This window comes from Macrobrachium rosenbergii, chromosome 22 (assembly GCF_040412425.1).
Source record: "Macrobrachium rosenbergii isolate ZJJX-2024 chromosome 22, ASM4041242v1, whole genome shotgun sequence".
NCBI classification, from domain to species: Eukaryota; Metazoa; Arthropoda; class Malacostraca; order Decapoda; family Palaemonidae; genus Macrobrachium; species Macrobrachium rosenbergii.
The window spans coordinates 41,865,891-41,885,890 of NC_089762.1; the positions used below are offsets into that span (position 1 = coordinate 41,865,891).

The following is a 20,000-nucleotide window of genomic DNA, read 5'->3' on the forward strand; positions in this document are numbered from 1 at the left end:
CTTCTAAATAGCTCATTGGGAAGATACAAAATATCTACAGTCTCTCTCTCTCTCTCTCTCTCTCTCTCTCTCTCTCTCTCTCTCTCTCTCTCTCTCTCTCTCTCTCTCTCTCAAAGTGCTTTTGTGGTTTATTTTTATTGTATTTGTGATGTAAAAACTGTTTCATTATTATGCCAGACAAACATCACACACAGACACAATATATATATATATATATATATATATATATATATATATATATATATATATATATATATATATATATATATAATTTCTCACTTTCTGACATCAGGACCGAATCAACTCAGGTCATTCAGTTGGGAGTCAAGAGCGCCACCAATTGTGTGGCTCGGTTGGTAGCGCCCTTCTCTTTCAGTTGAAAGACCCGGGTCCGATCCCGATGTGAGTCAGAAATATATTATATATATATATATATATATATATATGTGTGTGTGTGTGTGTGTGTGTAATGTACGTGTGTGTTTATGTATGTATCTGTATATACTGTGTAAATGATCTTACCTTGTGGAGAAAGAACTTCATCCCTCGGAACAAAAGAGACGGGATCAGGTATCCCAAAACCTGCCTTGAGCAAGAGGGGATGCTGTGTTGTATCTCAAATTTCCCCTCTCCTTCAAACGAGGGGAAATTAGCTAGAATTAAGCGCTTTACATTTTCTTAGCCGAATTGTGAAGACAGCATTACCGAGAAATTATACGTAATATAATTGTTAATGCAGGGAAGTAATTATATCCAGGTGTATAGAGAATCTTTGTTTTATTTTTTTTATATTTTTTAATACGGAAATGGAATTCTTTATATGAATTAGTTTCGAGATTTCCGTCGCTCCTTAATGAAGAGAGAGGGAAGGAGAAAGAAAATTTTTTCTGTATTTACCTATAGATCGATTTCACCCCTTCCGTTGTTGGAAATTACCTTGTCGAGGCTTGTCCTTTATGTGAGCTTGAGTGGAAATTGCCTCCTCGAGGTTTAACTTGATGTGAGTTTGAATGGAAATTACATTGTCGAGATTCACCCTATGGGACTTTGGATGGACAGTACCTCTTCGAGGTTCACCTCTGTGAATTTGGATGGAAATGACTTCGTCGAGGTTTAGCGTAATGCGAGCTTGAATGGAAATTACCTCGTCGAGATTTACATTTATCCGGGCTTGAATGGAAGTTACCTCGTCGAGGTTTAGCATTATATGAGCTTAAATGGATATTACCTCGTCGAGGTTTAGCATTATACGAGCTTGAATGGTAGTTACCTCGTCGAAGTTTAGCATTATGCGAGCTTGAAGGAAAATTACCTCGCCGAGGTTCATCCTTATGGTAGCGAATGGAAATTACCTCTTGAAGATTTCACCCTGTCTGTTCATGGAAATTACCTCTTCGAGGTTCACCCATACGCGAGCTTGAACATTATCTGTAACAGTCGCATCAAATCCTGCCCTGGAATTTGATACGAACCGCCATAACGAGTTCGAATCGCGTTTCATACGAAGGTCACAGAAAAAAAAAAGTAGACCGGTAGCATAGCACCTTGCTTGACTTCACTCGTCCAACAGGAAATCTGTGATCTTGTGTAACTCATTTTTAAAATACGTGAAGAGAGAGAAAGAGAAAGAGAGAGAGAGAGAGTTACAAGGATTAGGATGTCTCAAAGACTCATTAGTCCATCCGAGGAGACATCATGTGCTGACTTATCTGTATGAGCAGGTTTAATGTTCATTCACAGTGTTCTAATGATTAGAGAGAGAGAGAGAGAGAGAGAGAGAGAGAGAGAGAGGGAATTCCATAGGTTAGAGGTCGTGCCTGCAATGACGAAGCGTGATCTAGCTAGAATGGATTATATAGTATAGTGTAGGTTGGAGCGGAGAGAGAGAGAGAAGAGGTTCTAGGATTGTAGTGGAATCGAAGGGGGCTGAGCTAAGGTGTCTGGATTTTAACTGGACGTGATGGTAAGTCAGGGGCCCAATCCCTCTTTGATTGCTTGGTTGTACTTTATTCTGTACCACTTGTGGTAAAGTTTCAGAGCTGTAAGTGTAGCACTTTAAGGAAGACCTTGCAAGTGCTTTGCTGTTTGGGTGTCATGCGCGTGGACTTTTAAGGACTGTGACGTCATTCTGTGAAATTATATCATGAAAACGAGTCATTGAATAGTTTTCATTAACGTACAAGATGACCTTGTTAATTTTGTGAATTGAAATGCATTGCATCAGTAAGTAAATTTAGACGCCTGTTAACTATATATGAATCAGTTATGGAATTCAACTATAATATATAATATATATATGTATGCAGTATACATGAATATATGTACATATATATATATATATATATATATATATATATATATATATATATATATATATATATATATATATATATATACATATGTGTGTGTGAAATTAAGTTAAAATAATTTTCAGTAAAACATGTGTGTGTATATATACACACACACACACACACACACATATATATATATATATATATATATATATATATATATATATGTACATACATACATAAAGTGTGTGTGCATACATAAAGTGTGGAGGATGGGCGAGAGAGTGAGAGAGAGAGAGAGAGAGAGAGAGAGAGAGAGAGAGATCAGAAGATGAGTAAACGGTAATTACAGTGTATATCTCGGAGAGGCATTGCTTTTCTGTTTCATATTCTCTCTCCCCCCCTCTCCCCCTCCTCCCCCTCCCCTCCCCCTCCCTCCTCTTGAGTCTCCTCCAATTGCCAGAAGTTGATCTGCTGAAGCTGAAGCAGTGACCGCCTTCGTGCGTCGTTGTCATGGTAACCTCAGTTGTCTTGTGGAGGCGGGGAGAGATCGAGGAGGCAAGAGCTGCCTGCCGGCATGTAGGTGGTAGACCTGGGTAGATAGATAGGTAGATAGATAGATAGATAGATGGGGAAAGAGATGGGTAGGTAGGTAGATAGATAGAGAGGCAGGGAGAGAGAGATGGGGAAATAGATAGGTAGGTAGGTAGTTAGATAGATAGAGAGGCAGGGAGATAGATAGATGGATAGAGGGGTTAGTAGATAGGTAGATAGATAGATAGATGGGGGAATAGATAAGTAGGTAGGGAGATAGATAGAGGGGCTAGTAGATAGGTAGGTAGATAGATAGATAGGGAAATAGATAGGTAGGTAGATAGATAGAGAGGTAGGGAGATAGATAGAGGGGGTTAGTAGAAAGGTAGGTAGATAGATGGGGAAATAGATGGGTAGGTAGGTAGATAGAGAGGTAGGGAGACAGATAGAGGGGTTACTAGATAGGTAGGTAGATAGATAGATGGGGAAATAGATAGGTAGGTAGGTTAGTAGATAGAGAGGTAGGGTGATAGATAGAGGGGTTAGTAGATAGGTAGATAGATAGATGGGGAAATAGATAGGTAGGTAGGTAGATAGATAGAGAGGTAGGGAGATAGATAGATAGATAAATAGAAGAGTTAGTAGATAGGTAGGTAGATAGATGGTCAGTCTGGCATGGGTTTGGAAAATAGAGATTAGAATGTCATATTTAATGCTTAGAATTAATTAGAATTTATTTTTAGTGTCATACTCATAGTTTAAAATTAATTTATTGTAATTTGAATATACATATATATATGTGTTTATATATATACATATATTCAAATTTTCCGTCACATACACGCATGACATTTTTTATATTCGCGAATATTCAGCTGCAAATTTCGTTTAATATCCAGTTCACAATTCCTTGTGGGTTAATATTCATACACGCACACACAAACACACACACACACACACATATACAGTATATATATATATATATATATATATATATATATATATATATATATATATATATATATATATATATATATATATATATATATATATATATATATATATAACAGGACCTAATTTAAACAGAATGTTATCTAAAGGAGATTTATATTCTAAAAGTTACGAGCTGTCCAGGAATCTATCCACTTTGTCAGGACAGATAGTCCTAGAAAGCTTGTAACTTTTTATTTTTTTTTTTTTTATAAAAATCTCCGTTAGATGCCATTCTGTTTAAATGCAGTTCTGTTATTAATTGCATTAATGCGCAGAACAATTGTGCAAGTGATCAAGTTTTATATTTATAATATATATATATATATATATATATATATTAAATAATTATAGCTGTACAAGTAAATATTTATATTATATATATATATATATATATATATATATATATATATATATATATATATATATATATATATATATATATATATAGAGAGAGAGAGAGAGAGAGAGAGAGAGAGAGAGAGAGAGAGAGAGAGCGCAAGCGCAAGAGAGCGCGTGCGCTGAAGTTCATCCCATAGTACTTACTATCGCTCTGGTATTCCTTTCCTTTGGCTTTGCTTCCACGTGTGGGAGGGGAGGGGGTTGTTGAGGAAGGCCTGACCGGTGGGAGGCGGAGGGAAGATATCAAGGTTGAGGTGTGGGGGCCAGGGAGTGGGAGAGGGGGAGGGGGAGGGGGATAGGGAGAACAACTGAGGAAGAACGTCGAGAAAAGAAGAGACGATTCAGTCAGCAGCAGTTTAGTTTGTGGGAGGTCGTCGCCGAAGTGAGAGTGAGTGAGAGAGAGAGAGAGAGATGGGAGATCTCACTTCCACTAGTAGGACTCTCTCCTCACTATGGTGTGTTTATCGAGATATGCAGTGAACATGCCACTTATTTATTCATCTACGAATTTATTGAATACTCGGTTCTGTGTTGTGTCTCGCGTGTTCATGCGTCTGTGTTTAAGCAAAACGTTGCTCGGAAAATTAGATTAATATTTCTTACCTCGGGGAAATGGTGTCCGTCATGGAAAACTAAAAGGTAAGAATCTTATTTTGTGTTTTTCATACACGTGTATTCAGACGCAGACACTGTCTATCTATCTATCTATCTATCATTCTTTCTTTCTTTCTTTCTTTGGTTATCAGAGTTTCTTCATATTCCTGCATTTGGATCCAAGGCTTTGTAGTGGCATGCGTATCCAGAAGGTGTGAAGAATTCGAGCAGTTAAGAAGGCACTGTGGTTATTACAATTACATAGGTATCTGGGAAAAAGTGACCTATAGATTCTATGTATGTATATATGTGTGTGTGTGTGTGTAGATATATATGTATGTTCACCCTCTGCATATACTTATTTGTGCAACGTCACGCAACCGCACTGTTAACGTTTCAACTAAAACAACATACACTGAGGAAAAAAAACACACACAAAAAAAAAACACGACATTCTGTCATATCTTTGAGCATGTTTTTGCGTATACAAAACACACATAGAAATTCCCCCAGTGACCTAGGCATTCCACAGTAGAAAACGGAGACAATAAATACCTTAGTATTACCCATTTAAAATAACCTCCGCGTGGCTTTGGCCGATCGCGTGCCGAATAAAAAGATTAGTCCACCTACGTAAACAATAGCTTATGAACAAAAGCTTATAAACAATAGTTTACAAATGCATAACCTTGGCAGACAGAAACGGCGAGTCCTGCATCCCTTTGGTGCGTTTTTCAGAATCCTCAGTTCAAGGACGCTGGCAGCGTTTTAGGAGGAAGCGAAAGATATCGTCACTATTCAGTTCATTTCGTTTTGGTTCGTTTTCAGGTATTTCGTTCAGGTGTCACGTTTTGTCCATCGCGATGGGAAAGTTATATACGTACGCATTATATATATATATATATATATATATATATATATATATATATATATATATATATATATATATATATATATAAGAATGTCTTGTACTGTAATACATGTATGTACATACACATATGTGTTTATATGTGTTTATATATATGTATATATATGTATAATATATATATATATATATATATATATATATATATATATATATATATATATATATATATATATATAGAGAGAGAGAGAGAGAGAGAGAGAGAGAGAGAGAGAGAGAGAGAGAGAGAGAGAGAGAGAGAGAGCAGCAGGTAATTTTATCGTATGAAAATGATTGCTGATTGTAGATAGTTAAGACTTAACGTAGATGAGAGAGAGAGAGAGAGATTAAAGGGACCAGTATTTTATGGAAAGGAGAGAATTCCAATGCCCCGCCCCTCCCCACCCAGAAAAAAGGATTTAAAAGGAATTGACGTAGTTTTACCAAAGTGCAAGGTACATAGAATAAAGTGTTCTGAAGGATTAAAAGAGTTTAACCTTATAGGAATATTATGACAGGACCGAAAGGCTTTGAAAGGACTGGATTAAGTCCTACAAGAACGAAACGGCTCGATTTTAAAGGCTAATGGTCGTCGGGGTATTTGGTAACTCAGAATATTTGTAAGGGATTGAGAGAAATTTATAGGCTATTTCTATAACAAATGTGGTTGTAAGGATTGCAAGTGTTTCAGTTCGTTTGCGCAGGCGATAGTTATGGCAGGGTTACGCCGGGGGCCGTTTATTGTTTATTAAAACAATAAAGCTTTAAATGCCTTGAGGAATCCCGGGTGTCGCTGTAACGGGGTTGGACCATCTTTTCTCAGTTTCCTTTTACTTAAACGGTTAATAGAAGAGGTGTCTGTCCCTTGGATGCATGCTCGCTCTCTCTCTCTCTCTCTCTCTCTCTCTCTCTCTCTCTCTCTCTCTCTCTCTCTCAAAAAATATACATGAATGTTTTCCTTGAAATAATTTTCACGTGCAGTAAGTTTTTCTTGCAATAACTTAATAAAACTGCTAAGAAAATACTTCTACTATGCCCAGCTCCGTTCCTTTATTTCTTAAGACCTGGACTCAGTTGTTGTGTGCACAGAATAAATAGATAAATAAATAATTAAATAAATGTTGAGCAGATTAACTTGTTCTAGGATGGAAGGATAAATCAAAAGTCTAATCACTTTTGGAAGGAGCCCCACGCGAGAGCGAGATTCCCACTCGAACAATTAAAAGCAAGACGCAAATAAAAATCAAAAGAAGTATGATAAAAGGAGCAAATGAGAATAAAAGAAATATGATAAAGGAATGGAGACGAACAAAGATAGAACGATGAAGAAAGAAGGGGGAAAGATTTTTATGTGGAGAATTGGGATTAGGAGCAGGGGAAGAATTATAACAGAGAGGAAAAGTAGAGGAGAATAAAGAAACATTTTAAAACTGGAGGAGAGAAGACGGATGAAACGCGATTAAAAGAGAAATAAAAGAAGAATTAGGAGAGAGAGAGAGAGAGAGAGAAAAAAACGAAGGAACACGAAACTTTGTTCTTAGCTCTTATAAGTTGGTTCCCTAACTGGCTTGGTAGGTGGACGACGAAGCCAAATTCTCTCTCTCTCTCTCTCTCTCTCTCTCTCTCTCTCTCTCTCTCTCTCTCTCTCTCTCTCTCTCTCTCTCTCTCTCTCGGGATGCCCAGCTTGGTGCCTGTTTGCCTGACTCTCGAGCAAGGGGAGAAAGTTGCATGATAGTTGCAACTTCCGTCTGAGTTTAGGTGTATACGTGAGCCACGTTTTAGTAACTGGTCCCATAAGTGTACTTTCTTTTTTTCCTGTTTGAGTGAGAGTTTTTCTTATCACTTTCTCTGTCGGGTGGTTTTGTCTTTTGGTGTGTGTGTGTGTGTGTGTGTGAGTAGAGAATGAGCTTATTTGTGAGATTATAGATGGCGTTGATGTGGAAAGATTTTTGTAATTTTTGTGGGTATTTATACTCTCATATAGTGAGAGGTTTAGGATAAGATAGAAAGTGTATGACATCCATGTTGTTTTTCCAGTTCTGTACACGTGCGCGCCACGTGTATGTGTGTGCGTGCGTGTGTTACACTTAAACCCCTTGGGTACCCATTCAGAAGGGGTTTAGTAGCTTTTGTGATAATCGGCAAGTATCCTCAGATTAGGTTGGTAGCCCTATATTCTTCTCCATTATTCCTGCGATCCACTACAGTCTCCTAACTATCACTTATCTGTATATATATATATATATATATATATATATATATATATATATATATATATATATATATATATATATATAATGCATACACAATATATATATACACACACACACACTTGTAATGTATATGTATATATGTGTGTGTGTAGGTTTGTGCGTGCGTATATGTTGACGTGTATTTTCCACTCGATTGTATACATCCTGTGATTCCATTCACCATCCGCGTCACGCATTGTATGGAGTGAAAACTCGTATTGTCTTCCCCTCTCAAATCCTGCTGGGCTTTGCCTCTGATGTGATTATTGTCATTGGAGGCGTATTTCGTCTGTCTCCCCCCCCCCTCTCTCTCTCTCTCAGTCACCATGGTAACATCTCCCTCCCAACTTTCCTTGACAACCCTTCATGCACCAATACTTATCGCCACAGAGAGAGAGAGAGAGAGAGAGAGAGAGAGAGAGAGAGAGAGAACCGAGAGAGAGAAACCGACTGTATTCGAAGTAAGGTCTATATTTAGGTCTGTTCTCTCTCTCTCTCTCTCTCTCTCTCTCTCTCTCTCTCTCTCTCTCTCTCAGGGCTTTAAAAGACATTAGGGAATGCCCCACAGAGAGGGATCAAGGGAAGGAGAATGTTGTGAATGAAATATTTAAAGGTGAAAGCGTGCTTGCTTGCAAAGCAGATGAGGTTCTGTCAAAACTGGGCTGTCAAAGCACGGGGGAATGTTTTTTGGAAGGTCGTGACAGTTGCCATGGTTTTGGCATTATGGCGTTCAGTGCTGCTATGTAAGTAAAAATTCAAGTGTTCTTCTGTTGTACAGATATATTTATGTACGTGTATTTAGTTGTATTCCATCTAGGAAAATGAAATATGTAAATGATTAGAATATGCCCAACAGTTTCATCCTCCAGTGGACCACCTCTTATTGTTGCGTTTATTAAGGCACATTCTAAACATTTACATATTTCATTTTCCTATGTGGAATACAACTGAATAATATATCTTCGTGTCTAAGAAGATTACGAGTATTATGTACGTATATGTATATAGCCTTTAATGTGTGTGTTTGTTTTTTGTTGAATTTTGAGAGCTTTTGATACTAAATGTACACCAATACCTTAAATCTCTTTTAACTGTTATTAGACCTGAAAGAAATTTCCAGTTTTAATTTATTTTAATAAGCTCTTGGATATATAGAATGATTATGTTTATGTATATATATGTACTGTATATATATTTATATTTTATATAATATTACCTGCACACTTATATATAAACGATAATCAATTTTCATCATTTTTGTGTTCATTTTGTTGTATGTAAGTGAATTAAAATTGGCATTACTCTGGATCTACATTTTATTGAGCGAATTTCAGAAATTCGCACTATTTTAAAAAATGAAATAGATAATTGGGATCTTCCTCATAGTGACCCCCAAGGGTTTTAGCCCGGTGTGTATCTACCATTGCGGCGTGTTTAATACAAGCCCGTTGGGGATGACCCGAAAAACATAAACAAGAGACTGTAAATATCATGAAGGTAATGACCCCCAAGAAATATTGGTCCTAGATAACGACCCCCGAAAACCCTTGGGGGTCACTATTTAGGAAAGAGCCGAAAATTGTCGCATAAAATGAACATTAAACCTTCGACCTTTTGTACTGACCTTCTCTGTTTTCTTTTCCAGGTAAATGATTGGTGATGAAACCTTGAATGACTGGCAGCCATGTTAACGTTGAAAGAGTGAGTTTTAATTCATTTTTCATGATGGATAACCGTCAGTACTGATGGTGACTTGTAGATTGGTGATTAATGACGTTAAGTAGGGCTTGTGTATTTGAGAGTCGTTACCTAACTTCAAATGTGTACAAATGTGTTTCGTGACTTTAAATGTTACGTATATCTAACCGAAAGTTAGTTGACAACTTTTCAGTATTTATGTACTGTAAAAACTTAATTCATTGGGAGGTGGTTGTTATTTTTTGCTTGTTTCTCATTATTTAAAGAGGGAACATTTCCTGCTCAAAGAGGGAACGATCATTGGGATGATCCAGTGAATTTTGAAGTCGTCAGTTTCAGGATGTTCTGAGAAGTGGCTGAGGTCAAATGAAGACCTATATTAAAAATTTTGGATTCATATGATTGCACTGAATGCTGTGACAATAGTCAGTAAATGTTTTCAGAGTATCAAAGGCTTTAAATGAACTACACTGAGTGTTGTGAAAATAGTCAGCAAATATTTTCAGAGTATCAAAGGCTTTAAATGAACTACACTGAATGTTGTGAAAATAGTCAGCAAATATTTTCAGAGCATCAAAGGCTTTAAATGAACTGCACTGAATGCTGTGAAAAGTGTCAGTAAATGTTTTCAGAGTATCAGAGGCTTTAAATGAACTGCACTGAATGTTGTGTAAATAGTCAGTAAATATTTTCAGAGTATCAAAGGCTTTAAATGGACTGAAGGTCATTCGAATATTCATTAAAAACAAATAACTAAGTCACGATAGTGTTTTAAAAGCGTACCAGCAACAAGAATGTCTCGAGAAGATTATCAAGACTGCGAGAATGTTTGGAAAGCAGTCGATGTCATGAGAATGTAAGAACTAAGAAAGGCACGAAGAATGTTTTTAGGAAAGCTTGAAAAGTTGCGGGGAATATTTTCAGAAACGATTCAAGGTGACGAGAAAATAAAAACAATGATGCAAGGTCACGGATGTGTAATTTCAGGCCACGGATGTGTAATTCCCCCCAAAAATATTTGATCTCAAAGAACCAAGGTCACTGGAGCGTAATTATTATATTATATTATTTTGACAAATATAACTTTCTGTTACTGAGTGGATGATACTGACGGTCAGGAGAACGGAATGTGTCTCAGTGTTATTGAAAGTTAGATTTAATATTTTGGAACTCTTAGTTATTAAGTTAAATAATTTGCTAGGATCTTGTCAGAGCGGAGTACATGTTACATTATAATCTTATCAGATGGTGCAAGAGAGAATAAACGTCATTTAAAGCCATTAAAAAGTAGAATGTCACTTGGGTTTATCGTAAGGCAAAGAAGTCTATTGAAATGGATTTCAAGGTCACAGGGGATTTTTTTCTGAAGGGCGTTAAGGCATTAAAGGTTCCATAAATTTGCCCCCGTGCATAGAGAAGAAATTCCTGTGCATTTGTTGAATCAGCATTATTTTACCACTTACCCTTGTGCATAAAGACGAAATTCCTTCGTGCATTTGTTGTGGTAAGAGCGACGAAGACAATTTATAATCTTTTTCATCATTTCCCCAGTCGTAGAATAAACAGTAAACAGTAACTTCTTGTAAATAAAAAAAAAAATCCTCCAGAGAGCTGCGAGGCTTAAGGAATGCAGCAGCGAAGTTGAACCCGAGGATGGTGGTGACACAGGCACAAAGCATGTGGTTTGAGAGAGAGAGAGAGAGAGAGAGAGAGAGAGAGAGAGAGAGAGAGAGAAGAGAGAGAGAGAAAAAAATAGTACAGAGGTGGGAGAAGGAGGTAGGCATTGGATGCGGTATCGGAGATAGTTGTGTGGAGGCTGAGAGAGAGAGAGAGAGAGAGAGAGAGAGAGAGAGAGAGAGAGAGAGAGAGAGAGAGAGAGAGCACTGGGCATTGGGGCGCTGTCTCTCGCTCTCGAGCAGGGCACAGCCACAGCCACAGCAGCAGCAGCAGCAGCAACGAAATTCCTGGCATACCTTCCTCTTCCACTCCTCCTCCAGCTTTTGGCCTCCACATGCGCCGACCAACTGTCACAAGGTAAACAAGTCCCCCCCTTCACCCCCCTCTCTCTTCCCCCTCCCCCGCCCTTCCCCTCTTATCTCCCCCTCTTCTTCTTCCTCCCTCCCTTCATTCTTCCATGTTTCTCGCTTTCCATCCCCCCCCCCGCCCCATCCCCCTCCCTACTCCCCCTCTTCTTCTTCGTCCTCCCTCCCTTCATTCTTCCATGTTCCTCGCTTTCCATCCCCCGCCCACCCCATACATACCCCATACCCAATACCCCAGCTCTTATAACAGTGGGGCACTCTCCACAACACTTCTGCTTCCTTTGCCGGAACCAATTCAGTTCTTGTGACTTTTCGATTATTGTTGGACAGTTTTTTTCTCCACTTGTCGCTTCTCACTTCCTCTACCCTCTCTCTCTCTCTCTCTCTCTCTCTCTCTCTCTCTCTCTCTCTCTCTCATACCTTGCCGTCCATCCGGGTCATCTCCTCCTCCTCCTCCTCCGCTTAGCAAACGGGTTACGGAGCTCACATGACCGAAAATTATCTCTTGCACACATCGGCCATGAGAGAGAGAGAGAGAGAGAGAGAGAGAGAGAGAGAGAGAGAGAGAGAGAGAGAGAGACAGACAGACAGACAGAGAGAGAGAGAGAGAGAGAGAGAGAGAGAGAGAGAGAGAGAGAGAATGATAAGCAAGCAACAGAGTTTTCAGGGAACCTCACCCTACAGTCGTATTACTCCTTTCCAGAGAGAGAGAGAGAGAGAGAGAGAGAGAGAGAGAGAGAGAGAGAGAGAGAAGGTTGTGATAATGGGCAAAAGAACTTGTTTCTTGTGTCTGTGGCTTCAGGAGGCATTTGATAGTGTTGTGATAGTGATGATACGACAGAAGCTGCCTCAAGTTGTTCTGACAGTGATGATAGCCGTAGGTCAGGGAATGGATACTTGGATCTAGGAATAGACGAGCTCTGTCTAAGTATAGTACTGGTTGAAAGGTTCTGAGGGTGAATATAACTGGATTAAAATACTATGGATTGTAGATGATTGCGTATGGGGGAAATATATCTTATTTTCGTCTGCACTCACCATATTCTATTTAATAACCTCTCTCTCTCTCTCTCTCTCTCTCTCTCTCTCTCTCTCTCTCTCTCTCTCTCTTGTTTTTAGTTAAATTTTGCTTTCCACTTTTGGTCATTATACAGGTAGGGCCTCACTGCTCACATGACTTGACGATGTTAAGTGACCTTGACCTATTTTTCAAGGTCGTTTACATATTTTTTTTATTCTGCACGAATAAAATTTGGATTACTATTTTTTTTATTCTGCACGAATAAAATTTGGATTACTATTGATTTTCCCATCATTTTTACTTAAGGCAAACCATTTTCAGTTTGGGAATTGATTCATTGCTGCTATTAAGTGAAAAAGAAAACCGCAAATTTGTATATTCCAAATGGATTGGTGTGAAATATTCCTTGAAGAAGTACAGCCGTTCGATATAGTTTATTTAAAGAAGTCAGTACAGTTTCCTTTAGTTTTATTTTATGGCTAATGTTTTATTTACGAAAGGTGATGACAAATGTTTTATTTACTGAAGGTGATGACAAAAGTGTTCTTTACTAAAGGTGATGGCAAAAGTTTTCTTTACTAAAGGTGATGACGAAAGTTTTCTTTATTAAAGGTGATGACAAAAGTTTTCTTTATTAAAGGTGGTGACAAAAGTTTTCTTTACTAAAGGTGATGACGAAAGTTTTCTTTACTAAAGGTGATGAAAAAAGTTTTATTTACTAAAGGTGTTGACAAAAGCTTGTAATAAATATTTGAATTTTTTTAATATTAAAATCTTTACATTTTTTAATATTAAAATCTTTACAAAACTTAAATTTGTCGTCCTTTTATATTTCTGTATCCACTATAATTATTCGGTTGCCTCTCTTTGTATCATGTTTCACCCTTGGTCACAAGGAACGTACAGACATCATATTGATATGTATATATGGACATTTAAGTAATTGTTTATTCCAGTGAGTGACAGGTTTTGTTTATTATTTTCTCAGATCACGGCTCTTATTGATAAATAATTCTTGTCACTCGCACTTGACCGGAAGTTGTCCCGATTACTTGCTTTTCGGTCCGTGAATCATATCTGTAGGTACCTGACCATGTGGGTTTTATCCAGATAATTCCTTCGAATATTAATTTGGGTAATGCTACATTTAATGCTGTTTTTGAGTAGTAAAACGCGCTAGTAATCTAATGATTATATTTGTATTTTTTATGAGATCAGCAGTAATTGTTATCGTTGATTTTTGTTAATGTAAGTGTGACTTGCAAGATTATTAGTAATATATATTGGTGATAGTCACGATTGCGGCAGTGTCATCGTCTTAAAGTTATTCGCTTTTACGTTACAGCCAGTCAGTAGGTTTCAAATAATCTTATTTACTTGTAGATAGATATATATACCTGAGCCATATTCTGGGCTTTAGCCATTAAAAATGTGCCCGTTTAGTATACACAGGTGTAATGTTTATAATATACGTAAGTGTAATTCTCTCTCTCTCTCTCTCTCTCTCTCTCTCTCTCTCTCTCTCTCTCTCTCTCTCTCTCTCTCTCTCTCTCTAAAATTTTTCAGTCTAAATAATCTCGTTTACTTACAGATATGTACCTGAGGCCATATTCCGGGTTTTAGCCAGTAGAAGAAAGCATATACTTATACGTAGATGTAATGTTCTCTCTCTCTCTCTCTCTCTCTCTCTCTCTCTCTCTCTCTCTCTCTCTCTCTCAGGCATCGGACCTGTTTATTGCGTGCCCGGGAATTACGGGAACTACGTCAAGTTCAGTCAAGCTTCTTGATCGAATATTATCTATGATAATGTATAATAATGTATAATTGTATTGCCTATGCTTGCTCGAGTTTCTTTGTGGATGGTCAAGTTCCTGAGAACATTGGTTCTGTTGCTACTTGGAAAATGTTGCCTGTTAGTTATAATCACTGACATTTGTTTCTGTAGTGCAGTTTATGATGTAACCTCTATGTAATCACACGAATCTCGAGTCGTGCCAAATTCGCGTTGAATGAGATTTAAATTGAAGTTCTGTTGCTTAGTTACGAACGTTAAGCGTCGTTTTTTACAAAGATCTACGGATATCTGGACATTCTGAAAGTGATTGAAAGATCTAGAGGTTGTTTAGGCATTTTTAAAGTAAATGAAAGCCAGATTGTGAATATAATACGAAAGATGTAAAGAGTAATTCAGGCCTTAATAATACGCATGAAAAGCGAGTCCACGTTTCGCTATCTCTTCCCAGAAATGGACGAGAATTGGACGAGAATGTATCTGGTCGTAACATAGGTAGAAATCTGGAATTGGCAGCTGGCATCGTTTCAAGAATCAGATTGCAGTTTGAGAGAGAGAGAGAGAGAGAGAGAGAGAGAGAGAGAAAGTCCATCGACCCGCAAACTAGAGATGCCTGAAATACTCCCTGGAGAGAGAGAGAGAGAGAGAGAGAGAGAGAGAGAGAGAGAGAGAGAGAGAGAGAGAGAGAAAATCACTCCTTCAGCGCAGTTCAGGGTAGATTGTATTGTCTTAGGTATTGATATACCCAGTTCGAAGAACAAATTATGTTTGCTTATATAAGAAAAATGAAATAATTTTTATTAAAATCATGAAACATGAAAGAGTAACCTGCATTTTATCGAAATGTTCCATCTTTATCCATTTAAAGGGATATAAAACATTCGTCTTGAGGAAACCACGTAAACATTGTTAAAATTACTGTGCGTCTTTTTTCCGTAAATTTCAAGTAGTACGTACGAAGTACTGTACATCCGGCTCTGTAACCTGTAGTAGATGGGAGTAGGATTCTTTCGTACATTCCAGCACTTGGGAAGATTCGAGGATGACGCAATCTTAGCAAGTCTCTTTGAATGTTAAGTTGTTCATATACAGAACAGACCTTCGGGAAAGTTCTCTAGCGCCTGCTGGAGAATTTTCCTTAACGTTAAGACAGCAGGTTTGTTAGTTATGAAAAATACAAATTGATTTTAGATTTTTCATTTTTTGTTGATTTTTACCTATAAATAATTTTTTTCCCATCCACGTGAATTGAGTAAAAGGGTAAAAAAAAACATGGATTCATAAGTATTTTTTAGTAATTTCAATCTCAGAAAAATGAACTGTTTACGGTAAAACTGATAATTTTTTATATATGTAATTTTCAGAGCTGCGTTTGAAAGTAAATACATATGTCATGTTTGTGTGCGCTTGTGTAAGTCGGTATTTGTCAAAAGACACATTAGGATAAAATGGCCCAAGTACGCCGATTTTTTATTATTATTATTATTATTATTATTATTATTAGTAGTAGTAGTAGTAGTAGTAGTAGTAGTGTTGTGGATTTCTTCCATTATTATTATTATTATTATTATTATTATTATTATTATTATTATTATTATTATTATTATTAAAAACCTCCAGTTCATTAAAAGTGACACGCTCTCGTTGAGGTAAACAACATCCGCCGCGTGACCTTGAAATGGTGAGGGTTAGGAATGCGGACGACAATTCATTATTATTATTATTACCTCGAAGATACCAGAGAATAATGCTCTCAGAGGAATTTCTTTTATACAGAACGAGCGACAGTTAGATGTATGGGGATGGTATGTGTGTGTATGTGTGTGTCCTTGTACGTGCGAATACCTGTTGCTTGGTCCGCCAAAACTCAAGGTCGCTCACGCCGCCATCCGCCGCCAATCTGGCACCAAACACACACACACACTCTCTCTCTCTCTCTCTCTCTCTCTCTCTCTCTCTCTCTCTCTCTCTCTCTTTCCTCGCCCCGCTAGGGCCCTCCACAAAACACAAACAGTGGAACACATTCACAAAAAACACATCGGCAAAGAAAAAATAAAACAAAAACAAACGGCAGGTGATGGGAATGGGGGGATACCTAAAGGGGAGTGTTGGGGAGGGTATTGTTTGTTTCTTCTGTCCCGAATTGCAGCATTTAAATTGAGACTTGGCATTTGTATTTCCGAGTGAACGAGAAGATTTGCCCTGATTTGTTTGCATGTTTTCAAGTGTTTTTGTGGAAGGAGGAGATTAATCTCTTCGTAGCCCATGGATTTGCTTTTCTCTCTCTCTCTCTCTCTCTCTCTCTCTCTCTCTCTCTCTCTCTCTCTCTCTCTCTCTCTCTCTCTCATGCTAAGTCAGTCTTTCGTATCCTTTTCCCCCAAAGCATATTTGTAGGCCTACTGCACGAGGAACCTACATCTCGTTACTCGTTACTGTATTCATAACAGTGTGAAAAAGCGACCGAGATATAACTCACCCTTCCTTAGACCCACATGGACACTAAACTAGTTATTTATAGTTATTTATTCCCCTACATATTCTAAAGCAAGCTTAACTTCCATAATTACAACTCATTGTTTTCAGCAAATAACATTTGCAATCTACGCACATCCCTGAACTGGGGGTAGTTATGGTAGTAGAATATCATATATCTTAAGAATACAGGTTCCTTGTGCAGTAGGCCTACGCATATGCCTTGGGGGAGAGGGAGAGGAAAGATGGACTTACCAACACACACACACACACACACACACACACACACACACACACACACACACACACACACACACACACACACACAGAGAGAGAGAGAGAGAGAGAGAGAGAGAGAGAGAATATTCAGTCCATTGGTATTCGAAAGTATAATAAGTGTACCGTAAATCATAAGCTGTAAATGAGCATGTCTCCCCTCAGTATCTCCATGGGAGGGGTAGGGGGAGAGGGATGCAAAGTAATGGGAAGGGGGAGGTTAATAGACGGAAGGTGACGTCACAACCGGTACATAGCAGATGTGTTTGTTTGTGGGTATCGTCAGGCGGACGGACAGGCGTCTTGTCGTCGTCTCCGCCTTCTGCTGCAGCAACAGGCTCCAGTTGGCGTCCCTGAAGACGAGGTGTTTGTGCCCATCCTGTTTGGTGGGGTAGGGAGGAGGAGACTTGAGACTTGTTGCCAAGGCTTCGTAGGACGTCGTAGGAGCGACTCCCTGGCGTTTTCCTTGAAGAGCTAGGGCCCTGTGGTGGGACTGCACACTTGACTGACTGACCTAGACTGACGCCAGCAGGAATGCCCCGTCAAGTCTCTTCCTATTTTGGGCAAAGCGCACAGGAATTGTCAAGTGGCGACGAAAAGAATCTGTTTCGGGGGTGGGAGGTGGCTCTTTTTGTTACTTTATTGCACTGGTCTGTTTGTTTTTGAATTCGTATTTGATGTGTATGGTAATATATTATTAATGATGATTATTTCCCACACCGCTGGGCTGTGGAACAGCCTCCCTCAGGATGTTGTGCAATACTAACTTCAGAAGTTCAAGCGTAGATGCAGTGCATTACTACCCTAATACAATTCTCGTGGTATTTTAATAATTTACTTACATTTGTTTCTGCTTATTTATTAATTTGTTAATTTTTTTTAATAAATGATCTGTTCTTTCTGTATATCCCATTACCTTCTGTAACTTCTTTCTGATGAACACGTTATTCTTTGGAAGCTTGAATTTCAAGTCACTGGTTCCATATGAACAGGGTCCACCTTCTGAATAATATAATAATAATAATAACAATAATATTATTATTATTATTATTATTATTATTATTATTATTATTATTATTATTATTATTATTATTATTATTATTATTGTGACGGGGTGGGTACCTATTTATTAAACACCCACCCACGTGTAAATATATATATATATATATATATATATATATATATATATATATATATATATATATATATATATATATATATATATATATATAGTATATGTATATATATGTGTGTATAAAGCTTTTATTTAATTATAATAACAGTAATGTTTCTCATATTTTGTATAAGTAACATGTACAGTATATATACATACATACATACATATGCATTATATATATTAAAATTAAAACTATAATTTATTTTCATCGCAACAAATTTTTTTAATATGAAAATGGTGGTAACTTGTTTGGTTAATGGAGTTGTGTCCGTTTGAACACTTGAAGTGTCGAGGGCTATTCACAGGATTCTCCCTAGTGTGTACCTTTGAAGCTTAATGATTTAATCTGTTGTTTCCTCGGGTTGCGTTGAATCCGGGGTTGAAGGCTATGGAGAGAGAGAGAGAGAGAGAGAGAGAGAGAGAGAGAGAGAGAGAGAGAGAGAGAGAGAGAGAGAAAGAGGTCTGTGTTTATTGTTCTTTGATAGACAAATGCATTGCTCGCACTGATGGTTTTATTTCTACTAACTTGGTGCTGAAGCATGCATAAGGTGTGTGGGAGTGTGTGTGTGTGTGTGTGTGTGTTTACACTTGTAAATATATATATTTCTAAAAAATAATTAGTGTCTGATTCGTTCTAAATATTTCTTTAAAAAAATAATTAACGCTTGGTTCATTCTAAGGAATACATGTAGACTTACATTGGAAATAAAAAAAAACGTGAATACGCTTATATCAGAGTAAGTCATATAATTACAGTACGTTAAATTGACAAGTTAAAGTAGCATTAACTGTTGCACAAAAAGTCACAAGGAGTCTATTTGATGTCCTAATAGAGAGACAAAATAAAAAAATATATTTATAAAAATCTTAGGCTTAATGGTGTGCAGCCTGAGGATTGATTAAAACCAATTTTTTTTTACATAAAGTAGAACTCATTAGAAATGTTTAATAAAACTTAAAAAAGATAATTTATGAATCAGAAATAAAAGAATATAATAGGTAATGGTACGCTCCCAGTAAAGGTATGATAATCCTTTGAGTTTTTCTTATATGTCAGAGCCAGCGGGATAGGCTGTTGAATCCTGTTATGTAATTACATAAGCGTGTTCATTCTGCAAGATTACTTTGTGTTCCCTATATCTTAGGGAACTGATACTATCTGTAATTTAAGTGCTGCAGTTTCTGAACTTGGTCAGTGGAGAAGATAATTGAAGTGCAGATTCCTTAAAAATCAACAGAAATACTTCATTATGGATTTTGCCAGTCACTTCGGATTCTAGCATCAGGTTAAAACTAGTCAGTTGGCCAGGAGTTTCATCATGGTTACAGCTAAAATATGGAAAAGTGTGCCTAGTGCAGTTGTGGATTCTTACGATCTCGAAATATCTAAGCGAAGATCAAATTCATCCCTGTTCTTGATTGGCGCCTCCTGAACTTCATGTGTATCGGTGTAGTTTTCTGTTCCCTCGTATTTATTTATCTCTCTCTCTCTCTCTCTCTCTCTCTCTCTCTCTCTCTCTCTCTCTCTCTCTCTCTCTCTCTCTCTCTCTCCAGG

The 20,000-nt window shown here is 37.6% G+C and overlaps 1 protein-coding gene across 14 annotated transcripts in view; it reads left to right on the top strand.

Annotated features, from left to right (window-relative positions):
- The window catches only part of LOC136850794 (tyrosine-protein kinase CSK-like), a 280,335-nt gene that overhangs the window by 230,990 nt on the left and 29,345 nt on the right, over positions 1–20,000 (top strand). Inside the window, exon 2 of one of the 14 annotated variants that reach the window (XM_067124803.1) lies at positions 9,613–9,668. The exons of 11 other annotated variants lie outside the window; for them this stretch is intronic. In XM_067124803.1, the coding sequence (XP_066980904.1) occupies positions 9,639–9,668 (30 nt within the window). In that variant the 5' untranslated portion in view covers positions 9,613–9,638. Of the gene's footprint in view, positions 1–4,558; positions 4,857–9,612; positions 9,669–20,000 lie in introns of those variants that run through there. 2 more of the 14 variants (XM_067124805.1, XM_067124800.1) reach the window with 2 other exon arrangements.